Raw genomic sequence first — 21,130 nt, forward strand, 5'->3', positions numbered from 1 at the left:
ATTTTTTATTTAACTTTTGCCGTTAGTTTGTTAAATTTATAGAAAAGAGAATTACAATAAGATTCGTAATCGCACTTATTTCTTGACCAATGCGTCATATTTAAATAAAGAAAAAACATAGAGAAATATAAAATAAAGATTTTTCTAAAAAAAAATTTCGTAATTATTTACATCAGGTGAATTTAAAAAAATACACAAAATTGTTTATTTTATTTATTTCTTTATTTAATTGCCAAAAACGTGACTTTATTGCTTATTAAATTTTTACAGCTCTCATCTCAATTTTTATAAAAAATTGGTGCTCAATTTTTCTTTCTCGAATAGATTCGAAATTATTTTATACAATTTTCAAAATTTTCGAATAACTCTCTCACACTCACTATCTCTCAATGTCTTCATGTTTTATTAAATGGGAAGTGTGTGTATATTTTATGTTTTTTTTCAGGGAGGTCGGGAAGGTGTTTTATTAATTATTTGGAATTTTTTCAGGTTAATATTTTAATACTGAAAATAAAACTGAAAAAATAATATTGCTAGTATGGGTCTGTTTTTGTGGAATTGAAATTAAAAATAGACTTAGTTGTTATTAAATTTGTATTATTCTTAATGATAGACATGTTTAAAAATATCTACAAACGAATTTTCATTTAAATTTTACTTTATGCGTTACAAATGTGAATATAGAAGGAGTGAAAATGAAGATTTCCTTTCCTTCATTCCAAAATTCAATTTTTGAGTGAAAACATAAAAGTCCATTTTCTGGCTAAACTAGAGGCCCCAGGGCTAAAAGGATTGAAATCTGTGATCACTTTTATTTTCAACCAAAATTCGATTTTTTGAGTGAAAACATTAAAGTCCATTTTCTGGCTAAACTGGAGGCCCCAGGGCAAAAAGCATTAAAAACTGTGATTGCTTTAAGTTCCCACCAAAATTCGATTTTTTGAGTGAAAACATAAAAGTTCATTTTCTGGCTAAACTAGAGGACCCAGGGCAAAAAGCATTGAAATCTGTGATCACTTTTATTTCATTCCAAAATTAAATTTTTGAGTGAAAACATAAAAGTTAATTTTCTGGCTAAATTAGAGGCCCCAGAGCAAAAACCATTAAAATCTGTGATCACTTTTATTTTCAACTAAAATTCAACTTTTGAGTGAAAACATAAAAGTCCATTATTGTCTGGCTAAACTAGAGGCCCCAGGGCAAAAAGGATTAAAATCTGTGATCACTTCTATATCCCACCAAAATTAAATTTTTGAGTGAAAACATAAAAGTCCATTTTCTGGCTAAAGTAGAGGCCCCAGGTCAAAAAGCATTAAAAACTGTGGTCACTTTAATTTCCCACCAAAATTCGATTTTTTCAGTGAAATCATAAAAGTCCATTTTCTGGCTAAACTAGAGGCCCCAAGGCAAAAAGCATTAAAAACTATAGTTACATTAATTTCCCACCAAAATTCGATTTTTTGAGTGAAAACATAAAAGTTCATTTTCTGGCTAAACTAAAGGCCCCAGGGCAAAAAGCATTAAAATCTGTGATCAGTTTTAATTCCCATCAAAATTCAATTTTTTGAGTGAAAACATAAAAGTTCATTTTCTGGGTAAACTAGAGGCCCCAGGGCAAAAAGCATTAAAATCTGTGATCATTTTTATCCCCACCAAAATTCGATTTTTGAGTGAAAACATAAAAGTCCCTTTTCTGGGTAAATTAGAGGCCCCAGGGCAAAAAGCATTAAAATCTGTGATCACTTTTATTTCCCACAAAAATTCGATTTTTTGAGTGAAAACATAAAAGTCCATTTTCTGGCTAAACTAGCGGCCCCAAGGCAAAAAGCATTAAAATCTGTGATAACTTTTATTTCTTATCAAAATTCAACTTTTGAGTGAAAACATAAAAGTCCATTTTCTGGCTAAATTAGAGGCCACAGGGCAAAAAGCATTAAAATCTGTGATCACTTTTATTTTCCACCAAAATTCGGTTTTTTGAGTGAAAACATAAAAGTTCATTTTCTGGCTAAACTAAAGGCCCCAGGGCAAAAAGCATTAAAATCTGTGATCAGTTTTAATTCCCATCAAAATTCAATTTTTTGAGTGAAAACATAAAAGTTCATTTTCTGGGTAAACTAGAGGCCCCAGGGCAAAAAGCATTAAAATCTGTGATCATTTTTATCCCCACCAAAATTCGATTTTTGAGTGAAAACATAAAAGTCCCTTTTCTGGGTAAATTAGAGGCCCCAGGGCAAAAAGCATTAAAATCTGTGATCACTTTTATCAACACCAAAATTCGGTTTTTTGAGTGAAAACATAAAAGTCCATTTTCTGGCTAAACTAGAGGACCCAGGGCAAAAAGCATTAAAATCTGTGATCACTTTTATTTCCCACCAAATCTGTGATCACTTTTATTTTCAACCAAAATCCGATTTTTTGGGTGAAAACATAAAAGTCCATTTTCTGGCTAAACTAGAGGACCCAGGGCAAAAAGGATTGAAATCTGTGATCACTTTAATTTCCCACCAAAATTCGATTTTTTGAGTGAAAACATTTTCTGGGTAAACTGGAGGCCCCAGGGCAAAAAGCATTAAAATCTGTGATCACTTTTATTTCCCACCAAATCTGTGATCACTTTAATTTTCCACCAAAATTCGATTTTTTTAGTGAAAACATAAAAGTCCATTTTCTGGCTAAACTAGAGGCCCCAGGGCAAAAGGATTAAAATCTGTGATCACTTTAATTTCCCACCAAAATTGGATTTTTTGAGTGAAAACATTTTCTGGGTAAACTAGAGGCCCCAGGGCAAAAAGCATTAAAATCTGTGATCACTTTTATTTCCCACCAAAATTCAATATTTTAAGTGAAAACATAAAAGTCCATTGAGGCCCCAGGTCAGAAAGCATTTAAGTCTGTGATCACTTTTATTTCCCACCAAGATTCGATGTTTTGAGTGAAAACATAAAAGTCCATTTTCTGGCTAAACTAGAAGCCCCAGGGCAAAAAGGATTGAAATCTGTGATCACTTTTATTTCCCACCAAAATTTGATTTTTTGAGTGAAAACATAAAAGTCCATTTTCTGGCTAAACTAGAAGCCCGAGGTCAAAAAGCATTAAAATCTGTGATCACTTTTATTTCTGACCGAAATTCAACTTTTGAGTGAAAACATAAAAGTCCATTTTCTGGGTAAACTAGAAGCCCCAGGGCAAAAAGGATTGAAATGTGTGATCACTTTTATTTCTTATCAAAATTCAACTTTTGAGTGAAAACATAAAAGTCCAATTTCTGGCTAAACTAGAGGCCCCAGGGCAAAAGGCATTAAAATCTGTGATCACTTCTATTTCTCACAAAAATTCAATGTTTGAGTGAAAATATAAAAGTCCATTTTCTGTCTAAACTAGAAGCCCCAGGGCAAAAAGGAAATTAAACTTTTGAGTGAAAACATAAAATGTCCATTTTCTGTCTAAACTAGAGGCCCGAGGACTAAAAGGTTTGAAATCTTTGATCACTTTTATTTTCAACCAAAATTCGATTTTTTGAGTGAAAACATAAAAGTCCAATTTCTGGCTAAACTAGAGGCCCCAGGGCAAAAAGCATTAAAATCTGTAATCACTTTTATTTTCCACCTAAATTAAATTTTTTGAGTGAAAACATAAAAGTCCATTTTCTGACTAAACTAGAGGCCCCAGGGCAAAAAGCATTAAAATCTGTGATCACTTTTATTTCCCACCAAAATTCAACTTTTAAGTGAAAACATGAAAATCCATTTTCTGGCTAAACTAGAGGCCCCAGGGCAAAAAGCATTAACATTTTGGAAAATTTTAAAATTTAAAAAAATATTTATATATTTTGATTACTTAGTGAGAAAGTTAATAGATATCTGCAGGTATTTAGTATTTATTTGGTTTTTCAAATCATATGTTATAGAATCATGTTTTTTTTTATTGAAATTCCCATACACACACTTGGTATACAAAACAACGAAAAATACAATGTTTTTTTTTCAAAACTTTTTTTTCTAAATACAAAATTTCAGCTGATGCCAAGTATGAAAAAAAGTGTGTGTATTCGATTAACGAAAACATTTGTCTATATAGTATATACAAACCAGATAAAAGATAAAATGAAAAACCGAAAGAAAAATTTAAAGAAAACAACAAAAACAAATTTTGAAATAAAATTTTTCGAAAATACTATTTTTAAAAATAGACTTTACCGTCAGTTTTTCACGAGTAGTGCTGGCGATAAGATGGGAATTTGTTAAAGAGATATTATATTTTTTTTGGTTAAAAGTGATTTTTGTTAAAGAAAAAAAAACGAGGTAGAAATAAAAAACAAAGAGTTTTGAATAAAAAAATTTTATTAAAAAAAAAAAGATTTGAAAAATTTCAAAATTAAATAGAAAAGTGGAAAAATTGTATATTTAACCTTTAACTGGTGTTTTGGGTTAAAGCAAATTCAAATTCATTTATCTATACTAGAATTGTGTTGAAATTGAAAATTTTCAAGAAAAAAATCGTGACGGTGATGAGATAGAGGCGAAAATTTAAAAAAAATACAAAGATACAGAAATACAGATAATTAAAGCGAATAAACCCTAAAAGCGATTTTGAAACGCAATTTACCATAAGAAATCCTTTGTTGTTTTTTTTTTCTTTCTTGTGCATATATATCTACTATTTTGTTGTTGTTTTTATTTGTTTAAGCGAAAAGAAAATAAAAATTATTTAGAACAATTGTTGTTGTTTTCTCAATAATAATAAAATAAAAATATAAGAAAAAAAAGAAAATTTCAATTCAATTGTTCAATAAGACTTTGCCGAAAGGGGTAGTGAAAGAGTAAAATTTTTACATAAATAACAAAGTCATTGTGGATGCAATGGCCAGTAGTGAATCAAATACCTTTGAAGAAGAATCAATCCCTGAGACGATAACGACTACGACTACAGCAAATATGCCTATAGAATCAACACCAACACAAATTCACAACGAATTAGAAATGGAAACGGAAAAGGTAGAGAATTTAAACCAAGCTGCAGCCACAACAAGATCAGCCTCTTATAGGGGTGTACGTTTATCGGAATCCGACTTAAATGATGAACAAGAAAACGATCAAGATTCCTGGTGGTCTGAAGTGGAAAATAATGATCTGTTATTGGATCAAGTGCCCAATGTTACTTCGGTTTTTACCCCTTCACCGGAAGCTATACTGGAGAAAAGCATTTCATTGGCCGAAAGTGAAAGTCTTCTGAAGGGAGAGGAAAATTTTGAACGTTTGCATAGAATAGCGGATAAAATTAAAATGACATTGAGTGAACATGCCAAAAATAAAGAAATAGAAGAAAAAGCCGAAAGAGAACGTAAATTAAGTGAAACTAGTGATAAAGAACATAAAACCGGTTCTTTTGAAGAGGCTGGTAAAGAACAAACTTTAGAAGAATTCAAAGAAGAATTGCGCACTAAACGTTTGCTAAGACAAAACGCAGTACAAGATTTGCGTGATGAAATTGCCTCACTACGACGTCAATTGGATTTAGAGCGTGAGGTCAATAAACGTCTGCGACGTGGTGAACATATAGAAGAAAGTTCTCTAAACACTAACACTGATTCTGTGGACTTAGCTGGTGCCTGTGCTGCCACTTCTAGTCTCTCTGATGATGAAGATCCTTTAAGTCGCAGCCGTCATGCCAATATAGAATTGGCTAATGCTCAACTAGCCTTACAAATGGCCAATTCGGAGAATATTTCTTTGCGTGGTGAATTGGCAGTGGTGCAGAAACAAGTCATTACTTTGAAAGAGGTTATTGCTTGTTGCAAACAAATGTTGGCCGTTAAGGAGGAGCAATGCAATGAGGTAAGTTGTAAGGGTGACTATAGTGTAAACAATTTTAGTTAACATAAACAAATTTTTTCTGATCTTAAAAAAATTTATAAACAATCATAAACTATTCTTTGTTAGAGGAACATATATTTTCTTTGGTATTTTTGTATTAATCATTTAGATGGTGAAATTATTAAACAAAGAATATATAGGATATAGATTTTTTGAAGATGAGTTATATAGATATAGGAAATGTTTTTCTTAAAGAAATATTTACTTTCATCTGCATAAAATAAAATTTTTATTTTATAAAAGGTTTATAAAACAAAATTTATTTTATAAACTTGTTATACAATTTAACTTTTTTTATAGAAATTTAGTTTTTTAAAGGTTTTATTATTTTTTGAAAGGTTTATTAATCAAATTTTTTTTTATGAAAATTTTGTTTTATAAACCATTTATAATCATTTTATTTAAGTTTCGCAAATAGTCCTAGAATGTATGATTATAGCCTCATTATATTTTGATGTTGATATCAATCAGCCAAGGGGTGTAATGATTACACAAAGTAATGTATTACTTTGTCAATTACAATTACTTGTAATGTGTAATTGTGGAATAACAAATTACTACTACTTGTAATGTGTAATTGAACTATAACCAATTACAATTAGTTGCACAAAGTTATTCATTACATAGTCAATTACAATTACTTGTAATGGGTAATTGAGCATTAATCAATTACAATTACTTGTAATTGTAATTGAAGTTTTGCTTGTAATTAGGGTATCACTAATTACAAATAACATGTAATTATAGGGAAGAAAATTCACAATTGTAAGTAATTTATTTTCAATTACAATTATAAGTAATTGTAATTCGCAAAACTTCAATTACAACTAAAAGTAATTGCAATTGATAAAGCTTCAATTACAATTAGTTCAAATGTAATTTTAATTGATTTACATAATCACTACTCCCTAAGACTGATATAACTGATGTTTGATCGCAAATTGGAAATCAATTTTGTGAAATCGTTTGAGAAGTAGTTATCTAGTCTGTTAGACTATGGGCTCGATTGCCACCAGAGACACTGGTAAAGGAGCGCACAACATTCCCGGTTGAGGCCTAGGTATATTTTTTTCAGATTTGATGTAAAAAATTGATTATGACATCGGCACTCGTTCTATTAAATGGGTTTTGAATCAGTTCTTTAATCACTTCTAGTTCTAAATCACTCTAGGCAAACCTTGGAGAACATATTCACCTTTTGTAAATAAATTATTTATTGTCTCAGTTATCTATATATGCATATGAATGAATTATACTTTATACTAAACGGCCGGGCCTATTTTTCTGAATCACAGTGTCTTCCTATATGTCTGAAAGGAACTATATACTACTTTTTACTTCATGATTTCAAGAGGGCGTAGTGCCATGCCCACTTACAAAATAAGTATTAAAAATCGCTTATCTGAGAAACGGCAAGAGCTAGAGAATTGAATACATGGGAATGAATCCAGTGGGCGGGGCACCTCCCATATAAAGAAAATCTTAAATAAGTATATCTGAGTCCTCATTTTTTCCGAAGAAGTTTAGTATCAACTTAAATGTTTAGGACCAAAAATTGGAGGAAGTAGAAATTGGGGGCGTGGCACCTCGCATTTAAATTAAATATGAAACTGGGAATCTTAAAATTTAGCACAAAGACCTTTTACATCCATATCAATAATTATGAGAAAAATGGGCGGACTTTCATAAGGGGGTCTTGGTACCTCCCATACGGGGCACCTCCCATATAAAGAAAATCTTAAATTAGTATATCTGAGTCCTCTCTTCTTTCCGAGGAACTTTAGTACCAACATGAATGCAAGTTGGGGTCGTGGCACCTCGCATATGAATTAAATAGTAAAATTCGTTTAACTGGGAATCTTAAAATTTTGCACAAAGACCTTTTACATCCATATCAATAATTTTGAGAAAAATGGGCGGACTTTCATAAGGGGGTCTTGGTATCTCACATACGGATTGAATATAAAAATTGTTATATCTGAGACACTATTAAAGCAGAAATTTTAAAATTTTGCACGAAATACTTTGAAATCCAAGTGAGCATTTGGGTAATAAATGGGGTATTAGATTTTAGGGGCGTGGTACCGCCCATTTAAATTAGAAAATTCTTTTATCTATATAACTATTGGAGCTAGAATCTTCAAATTTTGTACGAAGAACTTCAACATACATTTGAACATTGGGAAGAAAAATGGACGGACTTTTATTAGGCGAGACTCCCATATGAATTAAGTACAAAAATTCGTGTATCCATGTGAACGTTTGAGTAATAAATTGGCGGAATTTCGATAGGGGCTTGGTACCTTCCATATGAAGTAAATACAAAAATTCGTTTATCTGGGAAACTGTTAGAGATTCTTCAAAAACTTAAGGGTGTTTTTCATTTATATTGACTTTAGGGTAGCAAAGCACACTGGGTATAGCTAGTAACTGTATAAAACTTACTCATATCATCTTTATTTTGAATTTTTTTTCGCCGCCATTAATCTACTAAAAGATTTTTCATGAAGGATATATGAATCGAGCTGAAAATGGGACTGCGAGATGCGATTTTTTATAATGTGGACCATACAGTTGAAGCAAAGAGTCGACTTTTTCTAATTCTTGCTATAATGTATATGAAAAGCCTACTTTCCGACTTTCAACAATTAAGGATTTACATATCTATATCCACCATAGATAATTTTGTTATTTATTACCACAATTTACTAATTCCGTAGATTTATTCAAAATTTTAGTAAATAACTTAACTAAGATATTTAAACCTAAACAAAAAATTTCCGTTGGCTTTCTGACAATATACAAACAAAATTTTCCATAGGTATAAAATAATTCGTCATAAATGTAATGTAAATATTCTCCCAAGAAAAACACAAACTTTTATTAATTGTATTTTTATATGTATTTTCATAATTCAAATAGATTTTTCGATAAAGGAAACTCGAAAAAGTCGATATCGTATGGAGAGATAACAAAAATAAAATTTCCAAAATAAAATATTTTGTCTATGAATTTCTCACTTTATTCGATGGCACATTTTGAAGGCATAACTACACAAACAAATTAAAATACACAGCCACAGGAAACAAATTGTAACGGTGAGGAAGGAAACGAAACAAGTGAAAATTCGTAGAACGTTGTAAATCGTTGACGTAAATTGTGAAATGGAATCAACGTAAATTTGATTACACGAAAATCGAATGTTGAAATATTGTACTATTGCAAAATATTTGTAAATCTAACAAGCTATCTAATTTTATAACTATTTTTATTATATATATAACTTTTTACTATTGTAAAGAATTTTTGTTAACATTTTTAATTATTAATAAATAAAATAAGAAAAGTATATTAATTTAAATTTGAATATAAACAAAATAATTTCTGATGTTTCTTCGAAGTTGCGCCATTAGGTTAACAATTTAATATGCGCATAACGTACAAATGCGCAATTAATGTTGGTAAACAAGGCAACTTTAAAATTTTGTCTAATTTATTTGACTAGATTGTAGACTAGACTATAGACTAGACTATAGACTAGACTATAGACTAGACTATAGACTAGACTATAGACTAGACTATACTACTATAGACTAGACTATAGACTAGACTATAGACTAGACTATAGACTAGACTATAGACTAGACTATAGACTAGACTATAGACTAGCTAGACTATAGACTAGACTATAGACTAGACTATAGACTAGACTATAGACTAGACTATAGACTAGACTATAGACTAGACTATGACTAGACTATAGACTAGACTATAGACTAGACTATAGACTAGACTATAGACTAGACTATAGACTAGACTATAGACTAGACTATAGACTAGACTATAGACTAGACTATAGACTAGACTATAGACTAGACTATAGACTAGACTATAGACTAGACTATAGACTAGACTATAGACTAGACTATAGACTAGACTATAGACTAGACTATAGACTAGACTATAGACTAGACTATAGACTAGACTATAGACTAGACTATAGACTAGACTATAGACTAGACTATAGACTAGACTATAGACTAGACTATAGACTAGACTATAGACTAGACTATAGACTAGACTATAGACTAGACTATAGACTAGACTATAGACTAGACTAGACTAGACTATAGACTAGACTATAGACTAGACTATAGACTAGACTATAGACTAGACTATAGACTAGACTATAGACTAGACTATAGACTAGACTATAGACTAGACTATAGACTAGACTATAGACTAGACTATAGACTAGACTATAGACTAGACTATAGACTAGACTATAGACTAGACTATAGACTAGACTATAGACTAGACTATAGCTAGACTATAGACTAGACTATAGACTAGACTATAGACTAGACTATAGACTAGACTATAGACTAGACTATAGACTAGACTATAGACTAGACTATAGACTAGACTATAGACTAGACTATAGACTAGACTATAGACTAGACTATAGACTAGACTATAGACTAGACTATAGAAGACGACTATAGACTAGACTATAGACTAGACTATAGACTAGACCATAGGCTAGACTATAGACTAGACCATAGACTAGACTATAGACTAGACTATAGACTAGACTATAGACTAGACCATAGACTAGACTATAGACTAGACTATAGACTAGACCATAGACTAGACATAGACTAGACTATAGACTAGACTATAGACTAGACCATAGACTAGACTATAGACTAGACTATAGACTAGACTATAGACTAGACTAGGCTAGACTATAGACTAGACTATTAGACTAGACTATAGACTAGACTATAGACTAGACTATAGACTAGACTATAGACTAGATTATAGACTAGACTATAGACTAGACTATAGACTAGACTATAGACTAGACTATAGACTAGACTATAGACTAGACTATAGACTAGACTATAGACTAGACTATAGACTAGACTAGACTAGACTATAGACTAGACTATAGACTAGACTATAGACTAGACTTAGACTAGACTATAGACTAGACTAAAGACTAGACTATAGACTAGACTATAGACTAGACTATAGACTAGACTAGACTATAGACTAGACTATAGACTAGACTATAGACTAGACTATAGACTAGACTAAAGACTAGACTATAGACTAGACTATAGACTAGACTATAGACTAGACTATAGACTAGACTATAGACTAGACTATAGACTAGACTATAGACTAGACTATAGACAAGACTATAGACTAGACTATAGAACTATAGACTAGACTATAGACTAGACTATAGACTAGACTATAGACTAGACTATAGACTAGACTATAGACTAGACTATAGACTAGACTATAGACTAGACTATAGACTAGATATAGACTAGACTATAGACTAGACTATAGACTAGACTATAGACTAGACTATAGACTAGACTATAGACTAGACTATAGACTAGACTATAGACTAGACTATAGACTAGACTATAGACTAGACTAGACTAGACTAGACTATAGACTATGTTGTCCAAATCGGTGAACTTTCTTCTAATTTTAAGACGGAATTAATCTATAGCTATATAATTAAAACTTTTTAAAGAATTATACTCTTTAAACAAGTAAGAAAGTATAGTCGGGCGTGGCCGACCTTATGATACCCTACACCAGTTATGAATATTAAATGTGATTTACATATTTTTCATAATAAAGCATTTATCTTGAATATTTAATTTATTGACGAAAAACTAATTTTCTAAAAGAGGCTTTATATAGGGGATAGGAGCAAAAGTAGCCCGATCCTGATAAAACGGGCTGGATCGATTTTTATTTATATAATATTTGTCTGTGCTAAATTTCATTGCAATAACAGTGTTAATAAATGAATTGCGGATATTCAAGTCACTTTCTGAGGGGGGCTTAGTATGGGGGCTGGGGTCAAATGAAGTCCAATCATTTCGAGATTTGGCAAGATCATTAAGGCTTGTAGTAAACTTACTTGTGCGAACTTTCATCGAGATACATTTATATTATACATAATTATGAGCTCAAAAACCTTTTTCGGGAGGTTCAGTTGTATGGGGACTAGGTAAAATAATGGACCGATTTCAACTATTTTCAATAGTCCTTGGATCAAAACAATCGTGTATTCCAAATTTCATCAAATTATCTTGAAAATTGCGACCTGTACTTTGATAACAACGTTTACATGGACACACGGACGGACATCGTTAAATCTACTCAGAAAGTGATTCTGAGTCGATCGGTATACTTTAAGGTGGGTATAGTACTAATATTTTAATGCGTTACAAACATCAGCACAAACGCATAATAACCTTCCCACTATAGTGGTGTAGGGTATATAAATGTATAAATGATGGCATGATGCATACGTAACTAAATACTTTAAAATACATATAATACTGTGGACCAACTAGCTTTAAATTTAAATAATTTCTAAAAACTATACTCTGAAAATTCTCTCTCTAAAAACTAAAAATAACGAATTTAAATTTTTGTGTGAAACAAAATAGATTTATGGATGTGTTTTTAATTATTCACCTACAAAAAATTCGCACACACTCACTTAAATAAGTGACTGACCTAATTGTCATATATAGACCTCATTACCGACACATTTTTAAATACAAAATGTTTTTGCAGCAATTACCAGTAATACTCAAAAGCAAAAAAACTATAATTTTCAAATAAAATAACCATAAATCCGTATAAATTTAAGGCATAAATATACAACAGATTTATGAAACAATTATTAAACAAATATGTATGTGTGTATTTTTTTAATAAATTTATTATGATATTGCATTTATTAAAAAATAACTAAAAATTGAGGCGAAAAAGGACTTCAACAAACCAAACAGTTTTCAGTTCAACCGCAAAAAGCAATAAGTAATTGAAGAAAAATTGTTGTGGTCAAAAATGTTGCAAAAAAGTAAAAATTTAAAAAAATATATTTTTGCGGGTATAAATTAAATATTTAAAACAAAATTGTGTCCCCATATTTACAACGCATGAACAAATATATTTATGTGATGTTATGGATATAACAATAAATTTTGTTGAAAGTGGGAATTTTTTTTTCAAAAGACATACATATATACATATGTATTTCTTTAACATTAATATATGCATATTTTTGTGAATAAAATTATGTAATTGCTTTTAAATATTATGACAATTTTTTTTTTTTTTTGCAACAAACTATTAATAAATTTTTTCAATAAAAATTAGTCAAGCATGACTAAAAATAGCATATATTGTCTTGAAAGAACTAATACTCATTTATCATGTTCATGAATGTCTGGTAAAGCCACACGTATGTATTGTGTATCTCGGATTAACATGACATTATGATGTAATAATAACAATTATGATGGAGGATGCACTTGTGCAATGAAATAATAAGAAATTTGTGTATGATAGTGTAATTTTTGACTTATTAAACTTTAAGCAGAATAAAAAATATTTTAATTTAAACATAGTCAAGAAATATAGACAACTGTCTAGACAAAAGTCTAGATATAGACTAGACTATAGACTAGGAACTATAGATAGGACTATAGACTTAGACTATAGACTAGATATAGACTAGACTATAGACTAGACTATGACTAGACTAAGACTAGACTATAGACTAGACTATAGACTAGACTATTAGCACTAGACTATAGACTAGACTATCGACTAGACTATAGGACTAGGACTATAGACTAGACTACGACTAGGGACTATAGACTAGACTATAGACTAGGACTATAGAATAGACTATCGCTAGAACTATAGACTAGACTTAGACTATAGACTATAGACTAGACTATAGACTAGACTATAGACTAGACTATAGACTAGACTATAGACTAGACTATAGACTAGACTATAGACTAGACTATAGACTAGACTATAGACTAGACTATAGACTAAGACTAGACTAGATATAGACTAGACTATGACTAGACTTAGACTAGACTATAGACTAGACTATAGACTAGACTATAGACTAGACTATAGACTAGACTATAGACTAGACTATAGACTAGACTATAGACTAGACTATAGACTAGATTATAGACTAGACTATAGACTAGACTATAGACTAGACTATAGACTCGACTATAGACTAGACTATAGACTAGACTATAGACTAGACTATAGACTAGACTATAGACTAGACTATAGACTAGACTATAGACTAGACTATAGACTAGACTATAGACTAGACTATAGACTAGACTATAGACTAGACTATAGACTAGACTATAGACTAGACTATAGACTAGACTATAGACTAGACTATAGACTAGACTATAGACTAGACTATAGACTAGACTATAGACTAGACTATAGACTAGACTATAGACTAGACTATAGACTAGACTATAGACTAGACTATAGACTAGACTATAGACTAGACTATAGACTAGACTATAGACTAGACTATAGACTAGACTATAGACTAGACTATAGACCAGACTATAGACTAGACTATAGACTAGACTATAGACTAGACTATGGACTAGACCACAGACTAGACTATAGACTAGACTATAGACTAGACTATAGACTAGACTATAGACTAGACTATAGACTAGACTATAGACTAGACTATAGACTAGACTATAGACTAGACTATAGACTAGACTATAGACTAGACTATAGACTAGACTATAGACTAGACTATAGACTAGACTATAGACTAGACTATAGACTAGAATAGACTAGACTATAGACTAGACTATAGACTAGACTATAGACTAGACTATGGACTAGACTATAGACTAGACTATAGACTAGACTATAGACTAGACTATAGACTAGACTATAGACTAGACTATAGACTAGACTATAGACTAGACTATAGACTAGACTATAGACTAGACTATAGACTAGACTATAGACAGACTATAGACTAGACTATAGACTAGACTATAGACTAGACTATAGACTAGACTATAGACTAGGACTATAGACTAGACTATACTGACTTAGACTAGACTATAGACTAGACTATAGACTAGACTATAGACTAGACTATAGACTAGACTATAGACTAGACTATAGACTAGACTATAGACTAGACTATAGACTAGACTTATAGACTAGACTATAGACTAGACTATAGACTAGACTATAGACTAGACTATAGACTAGACTATAGACTAGACTATAGACTAGACTATAGACTAGACTATAGACTAGGACTATAGACTAGACTATAGACTAGACTATAGGACTAGACTATAGACTAGACTATAGACTAGACTATAGACTAGACTATAGACTAGACTATAGACTAGACTATAGACTAGACTATAGACTAGACTATAGACTAGGACTATAGACTAGACTATAGACAGACTATAGACTAGGACTATAGACTATATGACTAGACTATAGACTAGACTTACTAGACTAGACGATAGACTAGACTAATAGACTAGACTTATACTAGTAGACAAGACTAACTATAGAACTAGACTATAGACTAGAACTAATATACTAGACTATATACTAACTATATAGACTCATACTATAGACTAGACTATAGACTAGACTATAGACCTAGGACTATAGACTAGACTATAGACAGACTATAGACTAGACTATAGACCTAGACTATAGACTAGACTACTAGACTATACTAGACTAGACTATAGACTATACTATAGACTAGCTATAGACTATACTAGATAGACTAGACTATAGACTAGACTATAGACTAGACTATAGACTAGACCTATAGTACTTAGACTATAGACTAGACTATAGACTAGACTATAGACTTAGACTATAGACTAGACTATAGACTAGACTATAGACTAGACTATAGACTAGACTATAGACTAGGACTATAGACCTAGACTATAGACTACTATGACTAGATAGACTATGACTATAGACTAGACTATAGACTAGACTATAGACCTTAGACTATAGACTAGACTACTAGACTAGACTATAGACTAGACTATAGACTAGACTATAGACTAGACTATAGACTAGACTAAGACTATAGACTAGACTATAGACTAGACTATAGACTAGACTATAGACTAGACTATAGACTAGACTATAGACTAGACTATAGACTAGACTATAGACTAGACTATAGACTAGACTATAGACTAGACTATAGACTAGACTATACTAGAGACTATAGACTAGACTATAGACTAGACTATAGACTAGACTATAGACTAGACTATAGACTAGACTATAGACTATACTATAGACTAGACTATAGACTAGACTATAGACTAGACTATAGACTAGACTATAGACTAGACTATAGACTAGACTATAGACTAGACTATAGACTAGACTATAGACTAGACTATAGACTAGACTATAGACTAGACTATAGACTAGACTATAGACTAGACTATAGACTAGACTATAGACTAGACTATAGACTAGACTATAGACTAGACTATAGACTAGACTATAGACTAGACTATAGACTAGACTATAGACTAGACTATAGACTAGACTATAGACTAGACTATAGACTAGACTATAGACTAGACTATAGACTAGACTATAGACTAGACTATAGACTAGACTATAGACTAGACTATAGACTAGACTATAGACTAGACTATAGACTAGACTATAGACTAGACTATAGACTAGACTATAGACTAGACTATAGACTAGACTATAAAATAGACTATAAACTAGACTATAGACTAGACTATAAAATAGACTATAAACTAGACTATAGACTAACTATAAACTAGACTATAAACTAGACTATAAACTAGACTATAAACTAGACTATAACTAGACCATAAACTAGACTATAAACTAGACTATATAACTAGACTATAAACTATAAACTAGACTAAACTCGACTAAACTAGACTATTAACTAGATTATAAACTACATTGTAAACTAATTTATACACTGGACTAAACTATGGACTTGACTGTGGACTAAACTAGAGACTATATTTATGTTAGACTGTAAACTACACTATATACTAGACCATAAACTAGACTTCAGACTACACTTTAGACTAGGCTACACTTAACTATAGACTATAAACTTGACTATAGTATATAGTGTGGACTATAAAATATACTATCGGCTAAGCTACGGACCAAAGTATAGACTGGACTATAAACTTTACTATTGATTAAGCTACAGAGCTAGAATCTCTAGAATATATTTTATACTAAGTAGACTGTAAATATAACATTATACTAGGCTTTTTTGGTTTTAATAAAACTATTAATATTTTAAAGTTGATTGAAAGTCTCTTTGTAGTTATATATTAACTCTAAGGAAAGCTTATGTCTAGTAATATTTAAGATTTAATTGTTTTTCGTTTGATAGTTATAGTTTAGTATAAATGAAAGAAGCTCTTTCTGTAGTTATCATTAAGCATTAAATTTTTCTGTTTCCAAGAGACATAGTTTTGAGCTTTATTCAAAGCTCTGTCGGTGGTTATATTTTAATATCTCTTCTGTATACATATGTATTTAGATTTTGTTTGTTTATCTTTATAAACTTCAATTAAAGCTCTTTCCGTAGTTCATTTTGCTGTCATACTTTAACTTTAAGTAAAGCTATTTATAAAGTACTACATATTTAAGTTTTTTTTTGAGCTTAAAGCTTTTTTTTATAAAAAGTTTTAAATTATATGGCTATAAGTGGAAAAATAGAACTTTTATGTCTCTCTCACACAGCTTAGGATTAAGTATTTTGGCAACTGCCAAAAAAGCACTTTTTCGACATTTCTTTAACGAATTAATTATAAATTTTAAAATTAGCATACAAACAAACATCGCTCATCGTATTCTTTATAATTTAAAAAGATTAAAAACAAATGTGTAAACGAAATAAAAAAAACTTGACAATGACACTGTTAAAGAAAAAAAAAACTGAGATAACGCCAAAAAGAACAAAATTCATATATTTTATGAAAATTGCAAATTGAAATGAAATTATTAAATAATTTTTGTTGTTGTATTCAAAGAACAAAAAAATGCATTATTATTCATTTGAAAAAGAACAGCTGTGTGCATATGTGTGGTGGGGTGCGCCAATTTTATGCACGTTTTTCATTTCACATCATAATTTGTTTTATTTTTTCTCAATATGCCCAATTAATTTCGATTTCCTAGTTGTACGTTATCTCGCTGTAAATTTTTATACCCACCATCAAAAAAGATGGGGGGTATATTGATTTTGTCATTCCGTTTGTAACACATAGAAATATTGGTCATAGACCCACAAAAGTATATATATTCTGGGTCCTCATTAAATTCTAAGACGATCTAGCCATGTCTGTCCGTCTGTCCGTCTGTCCGTCTGTCCGTCCGTCTGTCTGTCTGTCTGTCTGTCTGTCTGTCTGTCTGTCTGTCTGTTGAAAGCACGATAGAGTCCGAGTGGAAAGAGCTAGAGGGTTGAAATTTCGCATAAATATTTCTTATAGGTAAGGTTTGTTTGGTATTGAAAATGGGCAATATCGGTCCACGTTTTCGGATAGCCCCCATACAAGTGGCCCCTCGAAAAGCAGCTTTAACAGCCATAACTTGTTTAAAAATACGAATATAGCGATGAAATTCGACATAAGTAAGTTTCTTATGATCCAAAATCAATATGCGAAATTTTATCAGGATCGGTCCATAATTGACCCTACCCCCCATATAAGGTCCCCATCAGAAAATGACTGCAACGCTTATTAATGGTTTAAAAATACGAGTGTAGCGATGAAATTCGACACAAATAAATTTAATACGAACCAAATTCTATCTACCAAATTTTATGAGGATCGACCCATAATTGACCCTACCCCCCTATATATGGTCCCCTTTAGAAAATTACTTTAACGCTTATAACTGGCCTAAATATACGAGTATATAGATGAAATTCGACATAAGTAAGTTTCATTCGAGTCAAACGAGGTTTGATGGTGGGTATATAAGATTCGGCATAGCCGAATATAACACTCTTACTTGTTATTTTTATTTATTATCATTATTGTTATTATTATTTACATTTATTTTTAATATATATTTTTCATATTATTTACTTACTTTTAACTTTATTTCTTATTTACTTGCATTTGTTTTCCTGCAGTTAAAACAAAGACTTACTGAAATTGAAAAATCATTTGCTGAGCATGAAATGAAAATCATGTCTGATAATTTACGCCAGGAATATGAAAGACAATTGGTTAATATCCGTCAATTGAGGCAATTGTATGAGGAAAGACAACGTGTGGCAGCAGCGGAATATGAAAATTTACAACGTTTAATATCGATTAAACGGGATGAACTGGCACAGGAACAGGAAAAGTAAGTGAACACAGTTGCAAAATGAAATAAAATTTTACCGAAAATATGTTAAGGAATAAATATGAAATAAGGGAAATGAACTGCGGGTGATGTTTTTTAAAAAAAAGATTATGGAATTTTTGTTTAAAAAGTGGCCTATAGGGGAAGATTTTGTCTTAAATGTGGTGCTTTTTGGTAGAATTATATTTTCCTGTTAATTTTAACTTTGTATATGTATAAGTGTCATATTCGAGCTTTAATTGTGGTTCTTTAAACTTAAAAAAAAAGACTATTTTTGTAGTGATATTTAAAACTTTTTGGTAACCAAATTATTTAGCATTAATTAAAGCTTGTTGTGTAGTCTAAATTAAGTTTTAATCGAAGCTTTTTCTAAAGTTATATTTTACATTTAAAGGAAGTATTTAAGCCCTTTCTTAAAAATTCATTTCGGATTTGTTCTAGTCATACTTTACTTTACTTTAAAGCAAAGCTTTTTTCTAAAGTTATATTTTAGCTTTAATGGAAGTATTTAAACTTTAATAAAAGCTCTTTGTTAAAAAATTATTTCGGATTTTTGTAGTCATAATTTATACTAAACAAAAGCTTTTTCAGAAGTTATTTTTAAGCTTTAATCAAAGCTTTATCTGAATACAAATTTGAGTATTAGTGTCATTTTAGCTTTTAAAACTTTTCCAAAATTATATTTAAGATAAAAATCTACGCTTTAATCGACGCTGTTTAGTTTTAATCGAAGCTTTTTTGTTGCTACATTACAGCTTTTTTGAAAGTCATAATTAAGCTATTTCTGATGCCATAAGTTTACCTTCATTGAAGCTTTTTCTGTAGTTATATTTAAGGTCTAATTCAAGCTTCATCTAAAATTAAAGCTTTAGTCGAAGCTTTATTGGAAATCACATTTAAGCTTTGATTTAAGCTTTTTCTTTAGCTTTAATCGAAGCTTTTTCTGAAGACTTTTTTACGTATTATTGAAACTTTTTCTTAAGATATATTTTAGTTTGAGGCATTTTTGTCGACTCACTTCAGCTTTCAGAGAAGCTTTTTTGGATCTCACACTTAAACAAAGCTGTTTTTAAAGTTATATTTAAGCTTAAATATAAGCATAATATAAAGTCAAATTTGGTCTTTAGTCAAAACTATTCTGCAAGTAGAATTAAAGCTTTAATTTGAGTATTTTTGAAGTCACAATTTTTACCTCCATCGAAGCTTTCTCTGAAGTCATATTTTAGTTCTAATCTAAGAAAGATTTTTTTGAAGTCTTAAACTTTATTGTAGATTTATCAAAGCTTTTACTAAAGTCATGTTTTAGTTTTAGTCAAAGTTTTATTAGCAGTAATTTTGCAGCTTTATTAAAGCTGTTTATAAAGTAAGGAAAACACAATTAAGCTTTAATCAAAGTCATATTTTAACTTTAATCGTGGCAGCTTTTAATTCAGTTATATTTTTGTTGTCACATTTTAGCTTTCATTGAAGCTTTTTCGGAATTTATGCTTTAGTTTTAATCCAAACTTTTTTGAAGTTATATTTAAGCTTTGTTGGAAGTAGCATTTTAGCTTTAACTTAAGTATATCTGAAATCATGTTTTTTACTTTCTTCAAAGCTTTCTTGGAAAACATATTTTAGCTCTAAAAGAAAGACAGATTTTTTTGAAATCAAATTTTATTATGAGTCTAAACTTTATTGTAGCTGTTTCTAAAGTCAAGTTTTAGCTTTAGTGAAAGCTTTATTAAGAGTTATATTGCAGCTTTATTAAAGCTGTTTCTAAAGTAAATTTTTAGCTTTAGTCAAAGCTTTATATTAAGTTATATTGGAGCTTTAATTCAATCATTTTCTAATGTAAAGATTAAGCTTTAGTGGAAGCTTTATTAGAAGTTATATGACAGATTTAAGTTTTAAGTTTTTCTTAGCTTTAATTAAAGCTTTTTATGATGTCGTATTTCAGATTCAATCGAAGCTCGCTCTGAAATCACATTTTAGTT

At 30.5% G+C, this 21,130-nt stretch overlaps 1 protein-coding gene across 4 annotated transcripts; it reads left to right on the forward strand.

The window, feature by feature from the left end:
* Window positions 1-4,194: 4,194 nt before the first annotated feature.
* Window positions 4,195-19,446, forward strand: LOC119613003 (kinesin-like protein KIF20B). Of its 4 annotated transcripts, none has more exons than XM_037968925.1 (3): window positions 4,195-4,304; window positions 4,690-5,837; window positions 18,937-19,446. In XM_037968925.1, the coding sequence occupies exons 2-3, from the start codon at window positions 4,863-4,865 to the stop codon at window positions 19,156-19,158; spliced, it is 1,197 nt and encodes a 398-aa protein (XP_037824853.1). In that variant the 5' UTR covers window positions 4,195-4,304; window positions 4,690-4,862; the 3' UTR covers window positions 19,159-19,446. The 4 variants fall into 4 exon arrangements, 3 of the variants coding, with proteins under 3 accessions (XP_037824853.1, XP_037824851.1, XP_037824854.1); XR_005232196.1 differs by lacking the exon at window positions 18,937-19,446 and adding exons at window positions 8,374-8,725; window positions 8,799-9,226 and having other exon boundaries at window positions 4,217-5,837; XM_037968923.1 differs by having other exon boundaries at window positions 4,204-5,837.
* Window positions 19,447-21,130: the final 1,684 nt, after the last annotated feature.

This window comes from Lucilia sericata, unplaced genomic scaffold, assembly GCF_015586225.1.
Source record: "Lucilia sericata isolate MDLA Ls3-8-SP2 unplaced genomic scaffold, ASM1558622v1 Contig001907F_arrow, whole genome shotgun sequence".
Lineage (NCBI taxonomy): Eukaryota > Metazoa > Arthropoda > Insecta > Diptera > Calliphoridae > Lucilia > Lucilia sericata.

Coding starts and splice junctions, on each gene's coding strand:
- LOC119613003 (XM_037968925.1), top strand. CDS start 4,863: ATGGCCAGTAGTGAATCAAATACCTTTGAAGAAGAATCAATCCCTGAG. Junction 5,838..18,936: donor AGGAGGAGCAATGCAATGAG/GTAAGTTGTAAG, acceptor GTTTTCCTGCAG/TTAAAACAAAGACTTACTGA.